We start from the raw sequence: 26,240 nt of genomic DNA, 5'->3' as shown, positions 1-26,240 counted from the left end.
GTCGTTCAGGTTTGTTAGTTATTCCATAGGATAATGCAACCATGTGCTGGTAAAATGTTTCAATGTCTGCATCTGGGCTGGCCCTTCATGTGTCAGTCACATAATCTGAGAATGTCCCATTTTTGTGTAAGGCACGTACAGTGAGTCAGATCAAATATAAGTCTGCAGACATTTAATAACATTATTTTACATGTTCATATTCCAACATTTGAGTGTATATTCATTTGCTCCCCAAGTTGTCAGATGCTATAAACATGTACTAGTTTCTTTTGAGCAAAATGAATACATTTGTAAATGTTTGAACAATTAAACCTAGACAGAAACATTGAGCAGGTCCCCAAAACATTGTTATATAAATCAAACATTGCTGCCAACCACTCGCAGACATTCTCCCAGGATTATGATGCATACAATGTTTTACTGGGTACAAATACATTTACCAACACACTTTCATGATTTGTCTACTTTTCGAATTAAAGAAATTGAAACATTTTTTAAACATTTATTTGCAAACAACAGTGCGTAGATCAATAAAACATAAACACATGAGTGTATGTGTCTGTAGAACACAAACATCGCTAAAAATCCCCTGTTCACACAAAGTTCATTTTTCATTTCCTGGTTTTAACATCTCATGATAAAATGAGAAACAATCATACAATGTAAATGGTTCCAAGAAATGTTAAAAATTACAAAGCTTGGTAATACAGACAGTATTTATATGAATAAATTCTTAACTAATGGCCCTCATTGTAAAATATGATTATGATGAAAATACCTTATCAAAGTCAAAATACAATAATGTATTAGTTGAGACTGTATTAAAGATATGAAACATTGCATGCATGTAACACTGCATACATGCTTGTAGTAGGATTACCTGTAACATGTTACAAACACTTTTTGGCTTGATTATGACAGGTGATAGCTTATTAATTCAAACTCAAGTCTATTACCTATAGGGTCGAAACCAGAACTGGAGTCCATTTAGGGAGGCAAAAAGGTTCCCCTGGTTGAGCTGGTTGGGGCGAGAGGCAGTCACATATACTACTAGACCAATCTCATCCAACTGGCACATTTATTCCTAAAGCAACAATTTTATGTAATAAAAAATCTTCATATAAAATAAAATAAAAAAATATAATAAAATGTTTGCCACTGACCAATAATCTAAACATACTGTACAAGGAAACCATTCAACTCAAAATCTTATAAAAAATGTGTAAGTTTGCTTCAAGAAAACCAAGATGATTTGATACAGGAGTTTCTGAAAATTCATGTAGCATTCTGCATGTAATGTCCATCATTACACATTTCTTAAATTACATATTGATCACCATTTTTCTCTTGATTTTGTACATAACATGTCAATTCTAGTACTCAAATTCAGGAATGGCTTTGAAGTTTTTAGTAATGATATATAATGAGAATTCCTTCCAATATGAATAAAGAATACTATGGGAAATGTTTACTTATACTCAAAATTAAACAAATGCCTCCACAGTGCTCCCTACCCCTAAATTTACATACAGTTAACATACATATGTATATACTATAGATGGTCTTAAGTTTGCGAATTTAATTTCCATGAATTTTCATGCATTGGTCCCTAATTTTAATCCAAGCAAAGTATGTAACATTTAATAGTTTGTTTCCAATGATTAAATAATGGTGTTTTGAATTTTAAAATCTTGTGTAATTGAGAAAAAAAAGCATAGCATAAAAAATGCCCCTCGCGAAACTAAAACAATCAGCAGTATTAAAGTGTGCAAGAAATCACCAATACATTTTTCACACAATTCTTGAAGTAACTTTTCAGAATTCACAAACCATAAAACAGCAACTATTCACACCGAGTTAAACATTACTAACAACATTCAAAGCTAGACAATGAAAACTTATCATTAATATACTTCTTTAAGAGAATAAACAACAAGCAAAACAATTATCACAAATATACAGGGCAGTACGTACAACACAGATTCATTTTCTACTTCAAAATCATCAACTTTTTGTAGAATCAACTTTATCATATCGCTAGCTGTGTCTTTCATTTTATTGGTGTAACATAGATTTTGAAAGACACAAAGATTTAGTTAACAAATTATTGTACATTTTTTAAATGTGTTTCTCTTAGGAAATACATCTTCAGAAAAGTCAAATAACAAATCAGTGATGAAAGAAAGCAATTGCATTGATATCAAGATCAAGAAGATTGTTCAGATGTTTTTACAATAAAATATATGAGAAAAAAAATCATTTTAAGTGTAAATTTTTCACATACATGTTTAAACAAAACGTTTCAATTACAACACCCCAAATTCAAAACACATAATTATATGAGTGATATGACATCAAAGTACTAGAAAACATGAGTATGAAATACAAACTAATATTGAAACCTGTTATTTAGTTTGACATGTTGCTAAACGAACATAAAACAAATGATAAATATGGGAGAATGGAAGATTAGCTGATAACATGAACATGAATTATCACAGAAAAAAAGAGGTAAATAGATTTATCCTAGAATTGTTTTTTTTATATGATTTTTAGAAATGTAGGCACATGTCATTCCATACTAGTTAATGTTAAATAAAAGTTCAATCCTTTACATGGAAAATATTCAGTGATATTGGACAACTATTATTTTCACGACTGCAAGATATCAATATTTTGTTTAAAATAAATATGTTAAACTTTCAACTGGCACAGTATTTTTAAGTTGCTGCATGGTTTAAATCTTGTTAAGTCAAACAGTGAAAACATATTTATGGAAGAGTTTATTTTAATGGGTACGCATGCTTTGATTCCTAGGAAACCCCGTGAAGAGATTCCGGATAACAACTATTGAAATAAAATACAAGTAAAAGAGAGGAACACAAAATTGTGGAGATCTAAAACTGACTTAACATAAGGGGCACAAAACTACTACTCAGGAAAAATGAAAATCAATGGTTTTTGGAAGAGTTCTGTATGCAAGAAAACACAACACTCACACACACATTGATTCAAATTTAGTGAATGAATCAGCATTTCAACTTTAATGATCTACAAAGTTGTATGATTTAGGTGGTGTAAAAAATGTACATTACATATCAACTATCAATTATCATCATCTTTTATAGCTGTGTGCCCCATAATGCTACTGAAATCTAAATGAATGCCGACTATCAAATTTTAAGTGTGTTTTTTGGCTTTATCTGAAGAACACTGGCTCTCAACACTCTCATCACAATCGTCACCTTCGTCTGGGCTACCCTCTGGTTTCTTTTCTGTTTCCTCATTCACTGAAAAACAAAACAGGTAATGTTGAACATTGAAGAATAGATACAAAATTGGACCATCTTATGAATGAGCGTATTGTTTCATCTTGGTTATAATGAGATATATTTTAAAGCAACAAGTTTGGCTGGAAATATTACTCCAGGCGTATTTAGATTAACAAATTAAATTTCAAATCTCCCGGTATTTCTGAGATTTGCTGATTATCCATTTGAAATTTTATTCATTTGTGATTTTACAATTTTCTGTCAAACGCCCATTGATAATGCATGCATTGAACATAATCTGACCTACCTGTACCTTAAAATTTTTTATATCTATTTCTGACAAGTACATGATTATGTATGATATCGTCATTAAAACCAAAAATTATGACTGGATGATGTAAATGATGTGGCCCTGCTTCCTGCTTATTCTAAATGAAATAATTAAAAATGTTGCAGTATTACTATTTACCATTTTCTACTTTTAATACCAGGTGTGTAATAGAGTTTTCAAAGGGCTATTTCAGTAAAATGATGTGCTTTTGTGAGTTGAACATAGATATGGTTGTGTAACTTGTGTCACATTAATTTATGGTAAGCATAGAACCAGCAGAAAAAAACTGAAACACCATTATAATGTATTTGTAAAACACTCTAGTCTAACGAAAATAGACCACTTCTGCTGTATACAAGTAAAGCCCTTCACAAAAATACTAAAACGTCTTAAACTGGTGTACATTACTGTGTTTTTCATATAATATGCTCAAAAAAGACATAATGAGCTGAAACATGGTTTATTTTTAACAAAAATAAAGTTAGTAACAAATAAACACTAATCAAAAACATCAAACAAGTGAAAGTATGTACCAGATCATCAAGTATTTTTTCATCTGAAAGAAAACAAATCTTCATGTAAATGATGCTAAATGTAAAGTCTAGAAATATAATCCACACACTGCTTTTTCATTACTTAGGTGCAATCTGCATATCTATGATATATTTGTTTCAATCAACGGCATTTTGTCCTTAAAGGGACTAGACACCAGACGATATAACTGCACGAAAAAAAGAAAATTGTCAAACTTATTTTTTTAAATTCGAAATTTATTGGGTTTGTCTACCATGTAAACACCATTCAATTTAAAAATAGCATCAGTACCTATATGTATCTGTACTAATCACGTGAGTTCCACATGCGAAATTTATGCACAATAAACTGGGAAACCGTTTTGCGCTATTTTTAAAAGGGTAAACTCAGCTGAGACAGCGACAAAGTATTATTTTAATCATGTAAAGTGATGTATTACCCTCCCAATACCAGCTCGTATTGACAATTCTGGACTTTCTTTGGAAAATAATGCATTTACTGATTTTGGGACAATCTGGTGTCTAGTCCCTTTAAAAGTAATTGAAAATCTATTTATACAATAGTGCAGAGTGCTAGATTTCATGAATCAGACCACTATGAATTCATGGGTTCAAAGAAAACCTCAGCAAATGGGTGCACATGCTCATCTGTTTTCATTAGTCTATCAAGGGCCATAACTCTACAATTGTTATAACGCCACATATAATGGATTTTATATACATGTGAATATTGTCATAGTGGAACATTTGAACCAAGTTTAATGACAATACCAGTACCTTTAAGTTTTTTTGGGGAACTACCAAGGTTCAAGTGTTTGCATGACAGCGACCTGATGCATGCGCCAACACTGTAGCATTGACAAGAACAGTTCCTCCACTTTATTCCTTGAAAAAAAACTTAGATGAACTTATGAAATAAAACTGTGGGAGGGGCAGAATGTATGGCAATTCTGAGGTTGATAACTGTAATGAGTGAACACCAATTTAACCATGTAATTGCATGGTCTACTACTTACAGTCTATTTTCTCCCCATCCCCATCAGTTTCCGATGATTCCGTCTCCTCCAGGCTGTGAGCTCTCTTCTTATCCTGACCTGAGTGTAAACATGTATAGGCAATATATGAAAAGTGACAGAACACTCCTTGTGACTAGACTACTAGATCAACAAGCACAAACTCTCACATTAATCCTACACTTAGGAACTTAGGAACTATATATTACGTTCTGATTTTGAACTCGCTCAGAAAAAAATCAACCAGCACAGAGCTTGCAGGCTTTTGTTATTTCAACGCCACAAAAACAAAATAAACCAATAAATATAACACCATGTAGTGACAGATATATTTGAAGATTATAAAATAACAACAACACATAAGTCATTATCCTTACTATAAATGAATACTTTTAGCAACACAATTTCTTTAACTTCAATTTGTGACATTGGCTACCTTACATTATATTACGATGTGTACAGATTCCTAAGTTATTGGTCACTATTGAAAATCTGGTTTAACTGATACTGAAAGCAGAAAAGCACATTATTCAAAATAATGACTTTCTCACTAAACATTTTGTCTCTATGAGAGATGATTACTTAAGCCAGAGCTATGGGCCTGGGTACATATGTACCGAATGTCACTGTCAACATGGATACTAAGGTCATGTGAAAATCCTGATCTTTTTAGTTATGACCAATCTGATTTTTTAATGAGGATGCCACTAATCCCAACAACGCAGCCACACTTCTTTTTTCTTTGAAAAACAAAAACAAGCAAAAAAATTCTTTCACGAAATAACATTCATGAAATAAGTCAAAGCTACCTGAAGTCTTCTTAGTCTTTCGTTTTCCAACCAGCACTTCTGAAAACACAAACATGACAAAGTCAAATACTGTTACAGCCTACCGGTACTTGTAAATGACAAAGTCAAATACTGTTACAGCCTACCGGTACTTGTAAATGACAAAGTCAAATACTGTTACAGCCTACCGGTACTTGTAAATGACAAAGTCAAATACTGTTACAGCCTACCGGTACTTGTAAATGACAAAGTCAAATACTGTTACAGCCTACCGGTACTTGTAAATGACAAAGTCAAATACTGTTACAGCCTACCGGTACTTGTAAATGACAAAGTCAAATACTGTTACAGCCTACTTGTAAATGGTAAAAACATATTGAGGTAACTAAAACCACACTATTTTTCAGATTAATAAACCACTTGGATTCTGAAGCAACTTGACAATTTTGTTTTGTTTAATATTAATTTTATTGTCAATTCTAATCGTTTTTTACGTCAATTTCACACTGGTACATAAATATGAGTTTTTTTACACTAGTACATGTATAAGAGTGTTTCATACCGTTACAAGTATACAAGTATTTCACATTGGTACATGTATAAGAGTGTTTCATACTGGTACAAGTATACAAGTATTTCACATTGGTACATGTATAAGAGTGTTTCATACCGGTACAAGTATACAAGTATTTCACATTGGTACATGTATAAGAGTGTTTCATACCGGTACAAGTATACAAGCTGGTACATGTAGATGAGTGCTCCATACTGGTACATGTATACGAGTGCTTCATACTGGTACATGTAGATGAGTGCTTCATACTGGTACATGTATACGAGTGCTTCATACTGGTACATGTAGATGAGTGCTTCATACTGGTACATGTAGATGAGTGCTTCATACTGGTACATGTAGATGAGTGCTTCATACTGGTACATGTATACGAGTGCTTCATACTGGTACATGTAGATGAGTGCTTCATACTGGTACATGTATACGAGTGCTTCATACTGGTACATGTAGATGAGTGCTTCATACTGGTACATGTATACGAGTGCTTCATACTGGTACATGTAGATGAGTGCTTCATACTGGTACATGTATACGAGTGCTTCATACTGGTACATGTATACGAGTGTTTCATACTGGTACATGTAGATGAGTGCTTCATACTGGTACATGTAGATGAGTGCTTCATACTGGTACATGTAGATGAGTGCTTCATACTGGTACATGTAGATGAGTGCTTCATACTGGTACATGTAGATGAGTGCTTCATACTGGTACATGTAGATGAGTGCTTCATACTGGTACATGTAGATGAGTGCTTCATACTGGTACATGTATACGAGTGCTTCATACTGGTACATGTAGATGAGTGCTTCATACTGGTACATGTATACGAGTGTTTCATACTGGTACATGTAGATGAGTGCTTCATACTGGTACATGTATACGAGTGTTTCATACTGGTACATGTATACGAGTGCTTCATACTGGTACATGTATACGAGTGTTTCATACTGGTACATGTATACGAGTGCTTCATACTGGTACATGTATACGAGTGTTTCATACTGGTACATGTATACGAGTGCTTCATACTGGTACATGTATACGAGTGCTTCATACTGGTACATGTATACGAGTGCTTCATACTGGTACATGTAGATGAGTGCTTCATACTGGTACATGTATACGAGTGCTTCATACTGGTACATGTAGATGAGTGCTTCATACTGGTACATGTATACGAGTGCTTCATACTGGTACATGTAGATGAGTGCTTCATACTGGTACATGTATACGAGTGCTTCATACTGGTACATGTAGATGAGTGCTTCATACTGGTACATGTATACGAGTGTTTCATACTGGTACATGTATACGAGTGCTTCATACTGGTACATGTATACGAGTGCTTCATACTGGTACATGTATACGAGTGCTTCATACTGGTACATGTATACGAGTGCTTCATACTGGTACATGTATACGAGTGCTTCATACTGGTACATGTATACGAGTGCTTCATACTGGTACATGTATACGAGTGCTTCATACTGGTACATGTATACGAGTGCTTCATACTGGTACATGTATACGAGTGCTTCATACTGGTACATGTATACGAGTGCTTCATACTGGTACATGTATACGAGTGCTTCATACTGGTACATGTATACGAGTGCTTGTTACTGGTACATGTATACGAGTGCTTCATACTGGTACATGTATACGAGTGCTTCATACTGGTACATGTATACGAGTGCTTCATACTGGTACATGTATACGAGTGCTTCATACTGGTACATGTATACGAGTGCTTCATACTGGTACATGTATACGAGTGCTTCATACTGGTACATGTATACGAGTGCTTCATACTGGTACATGTATACGAGTGCTTCATACTGGTACATGTATACGAGTGCTTCATACTGGTACATGTATACGAGTGTTTCATACTGGTACATGTATACGAGTGCTTCATACTGGTACATGTATACGAGTGCTTCATACTGGTACATGTATACGAGTGCTTCATACTGGTACATGTATACCAGTGCTTCATACTGGTACATGTATACGAGTGCTTCATACTGGTACATGTATACGAGTGCTTGTTACTGGTACATGTATACGAGTGCTTGTTACTGGTACATGTATATGAGTGCTTCATACTGGTACATGTATACGAGTGCTTCATACTGGTACATGTATACGAGTGCTTCATACTGGTACATGTATACGAGTGCTTCATACTGGTACATGTATACGAGTGCTTCATACTGGTACATGTATACGAGTGCTTCATACTGGTACATGTATACGAGTGCTTCATACTGGTACATGTATATCAGTGCTTCATACTGGTACATGTATACGAGTGCTTCATACTGGTACATGTATACCAGTGCTTCATACTGGTACATGTATACGAGTGCTTCATACTGGTACATGTATACGAGTGTTTCATACTGGTACATGTATACGACTGTTTCATACTGGTACATGTATACGAGTGTTTCATACTGGTACATGTATACGAGTGTTTCATACTGGTACATGTATACGAGTGCTTCATACTGGTACATGTATACGAGTGCTTCATACTGGTACATGTATACGAGTGCTTCATACTGGTACATGTATACGAGTGCTTCATACTGGTACATGTATACGAGTGCTTCATACTGGTACATGTATACGAGTGCTTCATACTGGTACATGTATACGAGTGCTTCATACTGGTACATGTATACGAGTGCTTCATACTGGTACATGTATACGAGTGTTTCATACTGGTACATGTATACGACTGTTTCATACTGGTACATGTATATGAATGCTTCATACTGATACATGTATATGAGTGATTCATACCACAGGGGTTTCTCTCTCGAAAAATTCTTATATATATTATATAGATATATAAGATTTTTTTTTTTCGAGAGAAACCCCTGTGCTTCATACTGGTACATGTATACGAGTGTATACAAGTATTTCACATTGTAACATGTATGTTTATGGAAGCAAAGCACCAAAGAGTTTAAACAACAAACGATCTGAGTAAAATCTCAGCAAAAAAGCTTTAAAATAGCTAGTTATGATTTATTTTTATACTGAACATTAATTCATTTTCAGGTACAAAAATATTATTTTCAAGAAAGAACATATAATGAAAACAGATACAGTGGCATGTATACCTCTCATTGGCTGTTTGTCCCCGCCGACCAGACTCATATCCTCCTCTATCACCATGGTGATGCCCTCTGACCCACAGTCTACATCTGTAGATACAAAGAACTGGTAGGTTGGTTTCAAACATTTTCACTTCAAAATAAAGTCCTAGCAATTTTCCCCACTCTTTGAGCATCAGAGTTCTATCTCAATTCCCACAGGGGAAAATCAAATCCTGATGCTGCAAGGTGAATCCATAGGACAGACTGACTGACTGACTGACTGACATGGTTTTTGGTGTCCAAAGACAGATGTATTTACCTTAATTGTATTTGATCAAAGGTCTTCTGCAGTGCTATATTATACTACTTAACTGTACTAGATACATGTGTAAATTGAAGTTTAAATATTAGTTTCAAGGAAATTAATTCAATCTAAACTTAAACTAGAAAGGCCGCAATGTGAAGAAACCAGGTTTTTTGATATGGGCTATCAGAAATTATAGCCAATTAATTTCTTTTATGAGATAGGAAAAAGAAGCAGCCTTTATTTTAACTTGCAGATTTGAGTTGGTTGGTCTGCAAAATGCTTAATTTCATTAATTGGCTCCCTCAAATTCAGTTAACTACCTAAGGACTATTCCAGTAGAGATTCCAACCCCTCCCAGGAAGAAAAATAAAGAAATTATCTTTTAAGAGTTGTTCTAGTTTTAATACGGGGGATAAGCTTCTGAAGGAGAAAAGTGGAATTGAAAAGAGCCTTGCAAGGGCTGGTTGCCTGTTTAAATGAAAAATGCGCAAGTTGCACCTTCACCAGAGAAGTGGCAGGTTGGGTCAATAATCTCTGGACAGGTGATCTCTACCTCAGCATTGGAGGCATCCTGCTTGCCGCTTGAGGACTTTACCCCTGAAAAACATGCAATTGTACCACATGAGTTCATTGAAAGAACTTGAAACGTATCCATTGCATCACAACCCACTGTAAAGGCTGGTATATTGAAGGGAACATATAAACCACAGCGGGAGGCAATTATTTAAATAGTATATAGTTGGGTGTCCCTAAATTAAAGCATAAAAAATATTTTGGTTTTAGTGGGAAAAGAAAAATTAGGAAACGATCAAACCAATGTCTTAACCACTTGGCCACGATGTATTTTGACAATTTAAGAATACATTGATAACATCACATGATAATGTCAATCAACCAATCACGCTACAACAAGTTGTTGAATCCTGTCACTAACTCTCTTCAAAACCATGGTCTTCAAAGATGATATTTAGCTGTTAGTATCTTGGTTTGCCACACTTTATTTCGTCATAAAAAAAATATGTACGAGACCCTTTAAGGCAAACAAAGAAAAAAACACTCAATAAAAATGTAAAAGAAGAACGCAAACTGCTGCGTACATCTGGTGGGGACTTAACAAACAACCTAGTTCTGCAGCCAAAGCCCTACCAATTCACTATAAAATCTACCTTCATAGCAAGATAGTATAAATGCCACTACATATATAGAACACCTTGTTACATTTGTGATTGAAATCCATTAGTTTAAATACTTCCCATCAGTCTCTCACCTTTCTTATTCACCTTTAGGACGACTGTGCCAGTGAAGAAAACTTGTTTTTGATGCATACTTCTGTGTCGCCCAGGCACCTGGGTAGGGTTCTTCGTTACCTTGGCAGCCGTGTCCATCTTGTTGTCAATGACATTCACTGTTTCCCGGGTAAGTAACTCCTTGTACAGGTCTTCATTCTCTTCCTTTATAAATTCCTTTAACACAGAGTACCTGTAGAAAGTTTATAATTATTTATAAATTGAAAACAAAAACACAGCAAATAATACAACACTTACAAACTCAGTCAAAAATATAATTTTATACAGACAATGTCCAAACTTTCAAAATGGAGAATGAAAAATCAAGCACTGAACTATTTATAATTTCATTCATAATATTAAATATCTTCTTTTAAAATTGTGCATTTAATTTAGAAAAAGAACTATAAAAGGGAAATAATTCAAATTATGGTCTGAGGTTAAGTAGTTGTTGTCAATAATTTTTCCACCATCAATTCCTTTACCCTTGTTTAGTATGACTTTATTTTTGTATATATTATAAAGCTTCATTTCCAATCAGATTAAAACCCAGTGTCCAATGATCACAAACTTACCCCAACTTTCCATCACTGCTGAGTTTCTTCAGGAGGTATTTTATCTTATTTTTGCGACCACTATTTTTATTGATCTGCTCTTTAATGTCGTCTTCAACAAGCTTCTTCTTCTTCAACAGGTCAAGTAGAGGCTTGGAAATTTCCAGCTCTTCACAAAGGAGGCTCATATGCTCTTCTAGTGGGTTGTCATTGTGATCTGTGGGAGGGGCTTTCTTTCCATGGCTTGCTTGATCTGCTAGTAATTTAAAAACAAACATGGTTCAAGATCAGCGTAATACTTACATTTAACAAGAATATTTTCTGTTCAAAAAAGGAATGATAGTAAAAATAAACATGTAACACAACACACTGCCCTAGTGTAAAAATAGTGCTTTTGTTCTTGATAAAGGCTGAATGAAAGAATAGATTGTCGCAACATGGAAACCTTGTCTTGTGGCAATATTTAAAATCCAACATATATCAATTATCGCTTCAAATGGCACCTAAAAAAGGTTTCATGCTGCATTCAAGAAATAATGCTGCACTCTCCTCACAACTATTAAAAGAACAATTTGACTATTAACACATTTTGAATCACTGCGCGCATATCAATGACTACCACAAATTATCACATATCTATACGCTAATTATTTTCACTACACACGAAAGAGTTCCAGCAAAACAATACATTTTAATTTTATTTTGTTTTACTGAGGTGGGAGAAAAAGCCTGAACCATGGCTGCTTGTGTAAGATATGTTCATCCCAGGGTGTTCTGCAGAAACTTTGTAAACCTTGTTTCTGCAAAACACCCTGCGCTTGGCTAAGGATGAACCTATCTCTCACGAGTGGCCATGGCAGATACTAATATTGTTTGTATGTATGAACATGTAACTGATACCTAAGTTAATAAATCTGAATTCATACCTTTCACATCTTCTTTATCTGTTTCAAGATGAAACATGACTTTTTTCTCAGCTGAAAAAGGAAATAAAGTAGCATGCATTTTACACCATCTTCAGAGGTTATTAATTCAACCAAAAAACTGCAATAAAATTGATTACCAACAGGCTATAATACATGTATGCATGTGTCAACTTTTAACTAAGAACATAAAATCACCAGAAAAGAAAACATTTAAAGCAGACAATTTGATTTAGTTTAATCATATTTATTATATGTAATTTAAACATGTGATATAAATAATTCCAACCAATGATATTATTATACAATTGGGCTTGGACATAAGTTCTAACAACATTTGAAAATGGCCCTCCCCGCAATCAGTCACACTATCGTTAAGATTGAAAAGTTATGACAAAATCAATTTGCATGTGAATTAATAAATAACATTTCAAGTCAATAATAAATTTTAGGTTCCAAATTAGTACCAGTTTGACTTAAGAGATAAGCTAATGGAAGAAAGAGAGGGAGAAAGATAGGAAGAGAAAACATATATGTAAACAAATCTATTGTCGCCAAGTCCTTGTGGGCAAATACTACAAGAAAAATGGTAGACAGGCATCGCTTCTGAACTTCAACAGTCTTAAATCTTTTATATGCAACCATATATGTATGCACTCTTTGGAAAATGTATGTTATCTGTTCGTCATTCAGATTACTATAGCCGTTTAGTAATTTATGGGCATTCAGTGGGTGATATTGCCTCAAGTTTGTAGAAATAACTGACGCCTTTTTATAGTAAAACTACTACATCTGAAAAGGAAGTGTTCAGCACCTTCAATTTCTGTACCACAGACATATTAACTGACTTCTAAGAATGTAACCCACAAGATTAAGATAATTGTTTATTGAATATTGAGATCAAAGTAATGCAAAATTACCTGAAGAGTCGGGAGGGTTTGGTAGGACATAGATGGTGAACTTCAGTCTGTACTCCCCCTGCTGTAGGACGTCTGCCTCCTTACTGTATACCACCGGTATTATGTCCTGTGAATATTCATTATTCTCAAGAATACTTAAATTGGATAGATTTCATATATCAACATTAACTTGTTACGGCTATTCCACTTAAATATATAAACCCCGGGGGGAAGGCACTTTTAAATTATGCCACCCCTTCCAGAAGCAAATTTACCCTTGTGGGGCCCAAATTGGCGAAAAAAGACACTCGCCTATATACTTTTTAAATAATTGCCTTCCTCCCGTGGGTTATATGTTTTACTGGAAAATTATTATCATTTGCAAAATAAAAGGAAAATATTTGAGACAAGAATGTGTTGCCAAGGTTACCAATGAATCACTTTCAATTATTGACAGCATAATTAAAACTTTAATATTTCAACATCACTGTCTGAAAGTACGAAAGTTGTAAAACAAGGATCATATAAATGATAACCTTTTAAACTTAATGGGTATCATATTAAACATTTACTCAAACCAACTCAGCAGTGAGCGCTCATCTTCACTTACAACATTGCAGCATGGTAAGGGTTAATACAGATTTCATACCACTGATGAAACATAAAGAGCTATTGCTTTTCTGTTATTCTCTCTGTAATTGGAAGGAACAAATACATTATTGCTCAAGCCCCATCAAACATGCAGCAGAATATGCCTACAAGTGAATATAGTTCACATGGTTATATATATTCTTGCATACAGGACAGGCACCTTCATTGGAAAATTATAACACCCCACAAAGCAACACCAATTTTACTGTATATTAAATAGAATAAATTATGACATTTCAAAACAGTGGGATTGAATATATAATATTTTTGCAAGAATTATAACAAGAGCTGTCAAATAAGTGACAAATACCCCACATGGCAACCTGGACACAGGATTTTGTTAAAACTGTATTACTTGACAATGATTGCAATAACAATATTATATAAATCACTCTCATTAGCACAATGATACGCATGAGTGTGGTTTTGTGTTGTGCTGTAATCCGAAGTACTCAGATGAAACCCATTTGTCCCATTTGTTGGACAGAAACCAAAATGACATGTGCCCACACTAGGAATCAAACACCGGACGCCCTGGTGTTAAGTGAGGTGCTAACCACTGCAAAACCGAACATCCTAAAAACTTTTTCTTTAAAAGGAGGACATAACTCCATCAAACATGGTTGATTGTAACCAAGTTGAATTTTATCTGTATTTTAAGGTTTTAAACACTTGCACCAAAAATTATTTAAATCCATTGTACATGTCATAAGTTATCGTCGGGACACAAAATCTTGGCAAATTCTAAATTGAAAAGGGCCATTACTGCAGAATTGCATTTCAAGGTCATTTCTACAACAACAAATTGAAAATTGTTAATGACGCCTGCTTAGTTACAGACCATGCATGGTACCTTACAGTGACATTTTCCAATCCTGACAGGACACACATGATATCTATTATTATTGCTTCAAGTTGATTGGCTGCTTTAAAGCTTAACAATGAATAATTTTAAATAACAATTCCAGAATATCTCACCTTGATCTTTCCGGTCCTGCAATTTTCCCGCAGTTTCCACAGGGAGTCTGGCTTGATTAGTCGCAGTTGAAGTACAATGGAACCCTTGTTGATTGTCTCAAGCGCCAGGCCTGGCAATAAAATATGTGGCACTGTAGATCTCCCAACATACTTCTTTCATATTAGTTCTCTTTTCAGACATTAAAAAGGTGATTCATGCGATTTTTTAATAGAACTAGTTTTGTATTGTCATACATGTATAAACAAACAAACCTAGAGGGTCTAGAGCTTCTTGTACTTGACTGGCTGACCTCTGTAGGGAGGAAACCATGCGTAGTTCGTCTTTCGAGCTGAAACACTGACGTTTGGCAGTTGTCAATGATTGCTGTGCGCCTTCTGGTTTTGTGTCTAAGAATACAGAATGTCTTAAGTCTTTACAATTAGAATAATGATAACATGCTATTACTCACACTCAATCATATGAAATATTGCTGTATTATAAACATAAAAGATTTAATTTTTCTTCAGATTTATTAAAGGCTTCATACCTATCAAAGATCTAGCATAAAAAACTATGACATACTGCAGTTACAATATCAGAAAATCTCGTAATGCCTTATAATATCTGATTTTCTGGCAGTAAACTGTAGTAATTGGTATTGTTTGCTAGATCGTTGGTAGAAGTAATCCCTTTGATAAATCTGAAGAAAGAATTGAATCTTTTAGGACAAATGTCACTAATTTTTTCACAGGTCATATGACACCAAAGCTTGAGTTTATTCCAATCAAACTACTGTGGTCACACTTAATGATCATCAAGATCATTTTTGTGTTTTTCATGCCAAAAATGCGTTTTTCACAAATTTTTTTAGGTTTTTAAGCATCTTACCAAAAGCTCTGCCTGACTTCTACTCACCTGTGGATGGTGTAGACTTTCTCTTCTGACGCTGTTTACAGGCCAAACTACTCGGCACTCTCTTCTCCAGTTTACTGAGAACATGCTCCATCTCAATAAGCTTACAAATCTCACAAAAATCTACAAATGCCTTTTCTGCACACAATTTAATAGTGTCTATCAACTCTTTTACTCGTTTTTCACTGTCCATTGAAGTGTTCACAATATTGTTGTGTTCTCGGATGCTGAATAAAAGTTTAGAGAGGAAGTGATCATTTAATGTGTCAATGGTGCTACGTGTGTTAAGGAAATGGAGCAGCGTTTGTACATCGCTGTCTGTAAGCTGCATTGGGCTTTGGTCATACCTCAGCCTAGGTCCCCTGCGAAGTGAGTACAACTGTAGCTCATGGAACACTGAAATAGAAAATACATGTCCTTAAATTTGATCTGAATTGTAGAATACTAAAAGCTCATGTCAAGCACTCTAAAAAGTCTGTCTTAGTGTGTAGAGAGAACATTTTCTATGTAGCACTTTAACCCATGAGTGAGCGGCAGTGTGCGAAATTAACAGTAGCCCGATTGCCCGAGGCGCCCAAAAAAATAATTATGATAGCCCGACTGGCGATAAAATCATCAGGCTTGTTGATAAATAAATTGTCAGGTCAATGTTTACTTCGACACTGTTCACTGACTTTCGTATAAGCATTCGGAGCACCTCGGGATTTTCCATAGAAAACTGTATGGATGTTTGCTGATGCAGTGATCTCCCTTGACGGCAATACTTAACTGCTTGAAAATATTTATTTCGGCAGAAATCATATTTCAATTTCAAACTGTCTTCTACTGATTCTTCAATTAAACCATGTAGTTACCGAAAAATGTGAAAAAGATGTTAGTAAAATCCTGTTCCTAAAACAACAAGCAGCATATGTTGACAGGACCTCCACCCCCACACTCCCACCACTACATTAACATCCCAACCCCTTGCAATAAAAGTTGATAGAATCCCCCTCCCACACACACAAGTACACACACTGTTCCACAACCAGCCTCCCCCACCCACTGGCAACACAGATTGACAGGACCACCCAATATTTCTAGCTATAACTGAATAAAATAAGATACTGAACAGTTTTTATATTATTCCTTGTCTAAAATCATATTAAGTACTCATAAATTTGTCACATGTTTTTTGTAAACTGTTGGGCTACGGAAATCTGGATTAGGCTACTGAAATCTCAAAGTCTGTAGCCCAATTGGCTACCAGGATAAAACGGCTAATTTCGCACACTGGTTAGCGACTGACACCTATCCTTCTTGCCCTCCAATGAATACACTAGAAAATTTCGGTCTTCAAAGACGATATTTAAACAATTATCAAAATTTGCTGAATGGTTCCAGCTGTCAGTATCATAATTTTAACATGTATCAATCCTAATGATTTGTCACGCTTTATTTTGTAAAAAAGAAGCCGTTTTACAAACCATGAGTAAGTACCTTTACATTGTACAATGTAAGTTTTGAATGAAAGTCTGAATTCAGATTAGAGACTCTTCATAAACATGCCCTATGTACATCTTCAAGCTTATTACCCTGTATTTGAAGTTGTGTTGGCTCACACTGACTGAGTTTGTCAGCTATACATGTTTCCTCTTCTTCCCTCAAACATATCAGAAAAGTCATATAAATCTGCGGAGGTCCCATCAACACCTAGAATGAAAAGTTCATCTGTTAATAAATTCAAAAAAACGGCACAGGTGTAAATTTTAAGGAAGACTTATGTGTAACAAGCCTCAAATGCTGAATTTTGTTTTGCATGATCCTTTTTTCACGACTTTATAGTATTGGCAAACTTTGTGCGGTTTTAAACATTTTACAGAAATCAAGAGGGCATCTTTGTTCATGGGCAAAGAGGCCAGATATAATATTTACCAACAATTAAACTGTTAACTTACGTATGTACATGTACTATTTTAAGCAAAAGATTGGGGAGCATCCCATCTCCAGAAGGAATTAAAGGTTTTCCGAATGTTAACAATGAATGCTGCAAGACACACTTGAAGTCAAGTAACACTATCTTTCTACCAAACATAAACAATGCCAGCATGAACATGTACCTTTTTCAGCAGCAGTTCAACAGCGTCCCGTCTCCATGAACAATGACATATACTCTCGAGGTCCAAATGCGCTATCTGTCTGGGGTTCATTTGGTACAGGCGCCCTGCTACACTCTTAGCAGCTGTCTTAGACATCTCTTCCTTAATCCACGCATACAGCAAGACCAGTCTGATCTTGTCCATGTCTGCAAGACACAAGAGGTCAAATACATGCTGTGTTACCCACTTGAGGAGTCTGAGTCAAAATCAAGGATTAAAAAAAAATCAAAAAGAGGGATAAATATTTAAAACAGTTTTGAACTTTTCAGACACTCACAAAATAATAATACACTGTGCCAAGTCTCAGACTCCCTTCAGAGTCAAACCCTGACAAAGTTCAGTTAAAACTTTATATATTTTATCAGGTATAAAGACATTTACCGGTAAATTAACATGTGTTTAGTCACTCTCATTGGCACATTATTGCTTGTGAGAGTGGCCTTGTGAACTCACTTATCCAGCTTGGTGACCACAAACACAACTCACGTACATCCAGGCTGGGTATCCAACCCAATATGCCTTGGTAAGAAGCCTGCGCCTACCACTGTGCTAACTCTGACATATAGATAACTAAGTATTCCAGTATATAACAGCACCTATATTGCTGAGCTATGGAGCTATCTATTCTTAGTGATGGAACAGTGTCTGCCTGAGCAAACATCGTGATTTCAATTCCCACAAGATGCACAGCATGTAGCAATTTAATATGTTACCAATATGTTTCATTGAATACCTTGAACATACTTTAAATAGACGATGACATCCTTGTGTGATATAAGATGATATCATCAGTCTGGTTTTTATTTTATTGAATTATTTTAGCAACAATTTTAATAAGAACTCATTCTTAACATAATTTTTAGTACACCTAAAATTTTCATGCACACAAAAGTAACATCACTAATGTAGGTATTCAAATTAATGTAGCATAAAAAAGAAGGAAAAGGTCAATACCCTGGTACGAGTCCTCAAGTTCTGCTCTCGATGCTGTGCAGTTAAAAACTCCATTCCTGGAGGCAGGTCGGCTACATGTACGTTCCTTTATCTCTGTAAAGCTGGTGTTTTCATTCTCATCTAAAACAATCAAGAAGACTACCCATATTTATTTAATGTGAAGGACTTACCAGAAGGTGATGGCTAATAAGCTCAACACCACATAGTAATCTTGGTTCATTCACAAAAATGACACAATGACAGTAACAAAAACAACAATTAATAGGATTCTTTATGCATGGTTGCAATGTACTTAAAATTATCATTCCTGACAGGGTTCTCAATAAGTATTAGTTGAACTATCTCAAATAGTAAAGAAATAGACCAGCTACTTCTTATTCTACTTTAAATTCACCTATTTTTCAAAATTTGAACCAGTCTTATTGCCATTGAAATGTCTGTGTGGCTGGCAGCCTTTTCTTTTTAAGAACACTGAGTCCATCAATACAGATATAATGATCAGGGTTTTATCTAATGAATTAAAGAAAGGTGCTGCACCCTGTCCTTTTACGTAGCACACCTCTGCCCTAATGGAGACCGTTGTCCCTTTACTAAAGCATGCTGCCATTCTTAAAACCTGGTCAAAACCTTGCTTGTGGATGTGTCAATTCCAAAAAGGACAATTATTAATAATATATATAACAATGACACAGCCATATACTTTATCTTAACCATTATAAAACTCTGCACCATACCTATATCACTGGTTGTCGTGTTCACCATGGTAACAATATGTCCGACACTCGGCTCACTGGGACTGGGTCCTGGAGATAGTTCACTACAGACGGGACTAGCTGGACTGGCAGGCATTCCGCGGGAACCTTAATGGTAAACCAACCATGCAAGTTATATAAACAAGAGCTGTTGTAAGACAGCGCGCTCGACTTCGCCACTTTGACTTAGAAGTGAATACAACAAGAGCCGTCGTAAGACAGCGCGCTCGACTTCGCCGCTTTGACATGGAAGTGAATACAATTACAATGTAATATTACCAAGTTTGGTCTATTTATGTCAAACCTAACTAAAATTATTCAATACATAAGGTGACTTTGATGCTGCCCTCCCACCACCCGAAAAATGACACAAGTCATTCAAATAACTTGATTTCCCATTATGAAAATGTGGTAAAGAATATACAAATATGCCTTTCAAAAGAAATTTAAAAAAAAATCAAAAAAAATCAAAAAAAATCAAGGGCCATAGTATAGCCCTCCTTGTTTTCCCTTGGTAAAAAACTGGTTAAGAATGTAAAAATGTGCCTTTCAAAAGAAATTTAAAAAAAAAAAGTATATATATTCAAGGGACATAATTTGTATTTAGGGTTAAAATGGAGTTATATTTCTTGTAAGATGATCTTAAATAATTTTGAATTTTATTAAGTGCATTTAATGAAAGGTAAAGAAGTTTTTTTATTAAAATCCCAACTAGCCCTTAACTTTTACGTACCTAAAACTTTAACCTAAGTCAATCAGGGGCCATAACTTGTATTAAAGATATGGAGTTATGTAACCTAATTGGGTGATGGTCCTGAACAATTGTGTAAAGTATTAAGTCAATTGAATGAAGGGTATAGAAGTTATTAATAAATATCCCAACCTGCCCTAAAATTTTAACCTATTAGTTCCATAGTCAATCAGGGGCCATAATTTGCATAAAAAATAATATGGAGTTATCTAAGCTCATTTTCCCAACTTGCCCTAAAACTTTAACCTGTCCTAAAACTTTAACCTAAGTCAATCAGGGGCCATATATTGTATTAAGGATAATATGGATTGTATGGAGTAATGTAACCTCATTGTGTGATGGTCCTGAACAACTGTGTGAAGTATTAAGTCAATTGAACAAAGGGTATAGAAGTTATTTATAAATATCCCTACCTGCCCTAAAACTTTAACCCAAGTTTCATAGTCAATCAGGGGCCATAATCTGTGTAAAGAATAGTATGGAGTTATCTAACCTCATCATGTGATGGCCCTGAACAACTGTGTGAAGTATTAACTCAATTGAATGAAAGGTATTGGACTTATAAGTGAAAATCCCAACTTGCCCTAAAACTTGAACCGGACTCTGGGGCGAGTACCCAGTAGTATAGCCCACCTACTCTTCTAATAGTCGAGCTAATAATTATGAGGGAGAAACCATTTTCTCCAACCACAACAGCAACATAGTGAATAATAGTCTGTCAGTTCTAAACAAACCAAATCTTTTCAAGATCCAGACATTTCTTAGATGGCTAACAGAAATTCACTAGTGTGACAGTAAGGAAGTTAATATATAAGCAAATGCATCAGAGACTTCCCAAATTCCAGTGTGAAAATTTAAATTAATCTTTGCTAATAATGGCTTTCTAGACCACAAAATGGTTTTAAAGAGATAAACTAATAAACGGGCTCATATTGAAACGTGTTAAAGATACTACTGCTCTTATCATATTTTTTGCCATTACCAGATTTTGTTCTTTTCGACATCCAGTTACTCCTTTTCACTGTTTCCTGTGGTGCTTCAATGCAGGTGTCTCCAACTTCCTGACTTTTCATTGTCAGTCAGTGCATATCTGTAAAATATCATTATAAAGTATTTTTATCTATGAAAATAAATCATGATAAATATTGTAATCAGAGCTTGAAGAATATTTCAAAAATTCTGCAAATCTCATTGTATTGATATGAATACAATGAAAAAAGTCTAAAAAATAAAGCACTAGTTATTAAAATTAAAAATAAATATGTTGCATCATTACCGTAAATGACTGGGTATAAGACGATAGGGGGTATTAGACGCAGGGAAAAAAATCTGTGAAAAATCCGAGAAAAAAACTTTTAATCTATGTTTTTGGTTAAAAGACGCATACAAAAAATGTCAAAATCGTCCGGCATTTTCAGCCACCATGTTTGTTGACAGTGACAAAAAAAAATTTTTTTCGTGAAAATGGCGATGGTTATCTTTAAAACCATACAACCATACTGTCGAGAATGCAGTTATGTTATGCAAAAAATATTTTGACAGTGCCCAACTTTGCTTTTTTATATGTAAGTTTGATTACTGTTTAATTCAATTTATTTTTCAAAATAATATTGAATACCGTAATTCACAAGAGTTCGGACACTATAAATTAATTATTTTTTTCGCTCTCCGAATACATAGAAAATTATCATTTTTACATTTTATTTACATGTTTGTTTAACCTGCCTTTTTTCTTCATGTTTGCTTTTTACCACTTATTAATTTATCCGTAGTAATCAATGGTCATAAACTTATTTATTACGCCTATAAGTGTAAATCCTTCTTGAAGTTAATTAAAACACCATTTTATACATGCACTGAACTGAATAAACACATTCTATCGGCTTCAGATCAAAGAGTCACACTGTGTGACGTCACATAACTTACAGTTATACCCACGAGGATCTCGTGGAGAGCATGGACATTGCTATGCAGGATTAATGTATAACTGTACCATTATTGCTTCATATAGTCTATAAGTGTGGTACAAGTTTGAAAGCTTATTGGCAGATCGTTTTACAAACATGCCATGTCGATGTTTTTTTAATCCCTTGATTGCCCTTGTTGTTTGTTTAATCCTCAAATAAATATATCACACTTCCTTTTCAACAGGCAATAAATCGTTTAGGATGGGTAGTAACTAATTAAATTGTCACAGTGGTGTATACGGTTAGGTAATCTAGCCAGGCATTGTAAAGATAAAAATCAATAATCTTCGTCTGTGAGACTTGGTAACTATGAAAGTTATGATTGATGTCCTTTGGGTGTCCGAAAATTATGTACGCAAAATAAATTATTAATTAAATTAGGTGAATTACGGTAACTTTAATCGAAAAATATTTTTGTTGAAATTATAAACGTCTTACGATATACCGTATCCCGATCTTCAACTGCCGTTTTAACCCGTATATACTCGATCAATATGACGCGAGTAACATCCCTTTCTACATAAATCTAAACAAACTCTCGGCTTGAAATTGACCTCAGAAAAAAAGTTCAAAAAATTGTTACTGGGTATTATACGCAGGCATTTTTATTGCATCAAAATCTGAGGGAAAAAAGTGCGTCTAATACCCAGTCATTTACGGTATGTTCCATAAGTAAACAATGAATACTATGATGGTCTGCGCAAATATAAGTGCAAACTTATGACCACTGGTCTTTGATTCAATTTAAGTTTCTGAGAGAAAGAAACCCTTTATAAAAGGTTCACGAGTGCTAGAATATTTCTAACACCTTTGATGCAATAAATTATTCAGTGGGAATTACTTTTAAAAAAATTTAGGAAATAATTATGAATTTTTTAATGAATTCAAATAGTGCTCACATAGTGTAAGTGTATGTCTCTCGCTAACATAGCAACAATTGTATGTTACACAACACACTTATGAGTTATAATAAGTAAAGTAAACATGTTAACTATACTCGCAAAATATGATATCAATGCTAATAATATTTACTTAAACTGCGGCGATTCAACAGAAGTTTTCACTGACACATGAGTATGACTTTAAATCTAACTAGAAAAGTAAATATGATTGAGAAGTTCACATTACGATAAGAAAACAATAGAAAAAAAAAATTGTGAGGTCATTTAAAGTTTGTACCAGATTTATTTCAATATTCAAAGCATTGTACTGTTACATGTAGGCAACTGATAAACAAGAGGCCCATTAGGAATGGCTCTTTTTCATTCCAGAGCATGTATGTATGGGTAATAGGCAACAAACATATAGTTCACGTTTTGTGTTTGGGTTAGCTGAAAACGTTGCACATTCAACATCTGAGGACAGAAAGTGTTGTAAGCAGATTAGTTGCATGAACTATTTTATATGTGTCAAGTAAAGGTCATCTGAGGAAACAAAATATTTGCTTTCAAAACTGTACTCATGGTCAAAATTTCATTTCTGTAGCTTTAAAAATAAAAAAGTAGCATTTTTTTATACTTTCAAGGCCCATAATCTAGGCATGCATGGGCGGATCTGGCTGGGTTTTGAAAAGAACCGAGCTCTGATGGATATCTAAATACTGTACAAGTTTCATCGCGATACAATCAAAACTGAAGACTGTATCGTGTTCACAAGCAATTGTTTACAGACGCACTGATGCACGCACTGACGCACATACGACGTACACATTACCATTGCAAAAGCTCTTCTGGCCTTTGGCTAAAGCACAAAGAAGAAGAATCAATACACATACATCATTTGAGGGTACTGTCAAACTCTTAAATGATATTGAACAATCTAACATGGATATTTTTCACAAATTTATCTCAACATTATTGTAATCGTTCTAAAAGGAAAGAGGGGGATTGTTAGTAGTAACATTTTACAATTAAATTTCTTCCAAAAAAGTTTACTGTCAATAATTTATTGATTCTAAACATGCTGCTAATTATTTCGCCTGGTCACTTTCACAGAGAAAATTGAAACTTGTTTTACACGAGCGTTTAAACCAGGCTGACAATGTCTATTGAATGCCAAACTCCTTCTTATCCCTGCCATTCGTCTTAAATTGCTCAGGTAACTCATGCTCAGGCAACTTGATATTTTGTCCCGATACCCATCACCATGTTCCGTCTGAAAAGTTGTACACTCAAATACAAAAAGAATGAGTCTGGAAAAAGCTGATTCCTGTCCCCTTGTTATCGATAATAGTTTGAACAGCCAGTCTTTCTTCTTCAGAATCATCTACAGCTAGATCATTTTCCAGGTGCTCGCAAGTTTCATGACCGCCTAAGCTACATTGTTTCCAGTGTCGAGGAATGAGGTAACATGTATCATATTTGGATATCCTGGATTTTGGACAGTCTTTGCCCTCATCCATCAGGTCTTTCATTTGTCTAAGTTCAAGTTTAACCACCTTTCTCACATATATGCAAAGACACTGATACTGATGTTTTCCCCTAGATAAAATATTCTGGTGAAAGCACGAATTGAACTTGACAGGGTAATTGAAGAGTATTTAATTGTAACATGCAATTGCATTGGAAAAATAGTTGTCTCCCCTGCCTTGTCAGTCTATTTTCCGAGGGTATGTATGAAGTGTAATGGAAGAGAGTACGGAAGTTACGTAAGATGGAGGTCTTGTAGCAGTAGCTGTTAAGGTATAATTTTTAAAGTAGGACTTCGGTGCTATTTTTTTCTCTAAAATATCTTCTTTTCAGTGATCTCCCTTGAAAAAGAGAAAACTTTATAGGCTTATTCTTAATCAACCATGACGGACCGACACACAAGCTAATCAATAAGGAATACCTTTTTACATAATCCACTGCCTTTTGATAAACAAAGAATGTGGCATTACACACAAAGAATGTGGCATAATCCACATCTAATGAACACAAACGTTCGCAGACACCTTACGCCATGCAGGGACATAACCAAGTAAAATATTCTAATTTAGAGTATTTTGATATGGGAATCAACAGCAAATAGTAAGAAACTGGCTAACTTTTTGGTTTTGTCAAATTTGAACTTTTAATTTTTTTTTAATACACCCTTCAGATTGGCCAGTCTTTTATACCACTTTCTTTTTCAAATCGTTACAGAGATTTCCGTTGATCTGGCCCGGCCAGTCTTTTATACCCAACCCTACATTTACAGGAGACTATCCCTGATCAACAAGGTCGGGATGATTTGTAGGGCTGTCTTAAGTGTACTTCATATAATAACTACATGATATTTCACACATAAAGGTAAGAATAAGATTATCTCCACAATGCCTACTCCATCATGTATCACAAAAGTATGCGGATTCATTTTCTCTTGTTCTAGCAAGAGTTTGCATTTTTTGCTATCAACAAATGAAAACATGACAGTTCTGTGGGCAAATCAGTTTAAGGATAATTTATCATATATAGTAAATATTTGTCGAGAAAATGGGCTTTCAACAATTAAATTTACCCAAAAACTCGCGCTCTTCCTATTGTTTGGGATTCCAAAATAAAGCAATATTTTTTTCTTGGTCAACCAGACGCTTGTCTGGTTCCC

At 34.7% G+C, this 26,240-nt stretch overlaps 1 protein-coding gene across 3 annotated transcripts; it reads right to left on the bottom strand.

Annotated features, from left to right (window-relative positions):
• Positions 1-488: 488 nt before the first annotated feature.
• Positions 489-26,240, bottom strand: LOC128211961 (uncharacterized). Of its 3 annotated transcripts, XM_052917132.1 has the most exons (19): positions 26,154-26,240; positions 21,692-21,799; positions 19,941-20,066; positions 19,207-19,326; positions 18,214-18,398; positions 17,689-17,806; positions 16,118-16,510; positions 15,475-15,609; positions 15,223-15,332; positions 13,615-13,720; positions 12,698-12,748; positions 11,793-12,027; positions 11,199-11,410; positions 10,430-10,528; positions 9,649-9,732; positions 5,959-5,997; positions 5,153-5,230; positions 4,137-4,159; positions 3,167-3,290 (listed from the first exon to the last, which is right to left on the bottom strand). In XM_052917132.1, exons 2-19 carry the CDS (start codon positions 21,780-21,782, stop codon positions 3,288-3,290), a joined length of 2,208 nt encoding a protein of 735 aa, XP_052773092.1. In that variant the 5' UTR covers positions 21,783-21,799; positions 26,154-26,240; the 3' UTR covers positions 3,167-3,287. The 3 variants fall into 3 exon arrangements, with proteins under 3 accessions (XP_052773089.1, XP_052773090.1, XP_052773092.1); XM_052917129.1 differs by lacking the exon at positions 4,137-4,159 and having other exon boundaries at positions 489-3,290; XM_052917130.1 differs by lacking the exon at positions 4,137-4,159 and having other exon boundaries at positions 489-3,290; positions 11,793-12,024.

This window comes from Mya arenaria, chromosome 12 (assembly GCF_026914265.1).
Source record: "Mya arenaria isolate MELC-2E11 chromosome 12, ASM2691426v1".
Lineage (NCBI taxonomy): Eukaryota > Metazoa > Mollusca > Bivalvia > Myida > Myidae > Mya > Mya arenaria.
Note: the sequence above shows the minus strand (reverse complement) of the source record. Positions and strands in the feature narration are given on the sequence as shown.

What these genes read in the sequence shown, in the direction of transcription:
- LOC128211961 (XM_052917129.1), bottom strand. Translation starts at nt 21,782, where the DNA reads ATGAAAAGTCAGGAAGTTGGAGACACCTGCATTGAAGCACCACAGGAA. An exon ending in AACACAACTTCAAATACAGG is followed by an intron (nt 16,511 to 17,688) that starts GTAATAAGCTTG and finishes TTTCTATTTCAG; the next exon opens with TGTTCCATGAGCTACAGTTG. An exon ending in AGAAGCTCTAGACCCTCTAG is followed by an intron (nt 15,333 to 15,474) that starts GTTTGTTTGTTT and finishes TTTTATTGCCAG; the next exon opens with GCCTGGCGCTTGAGACAATC.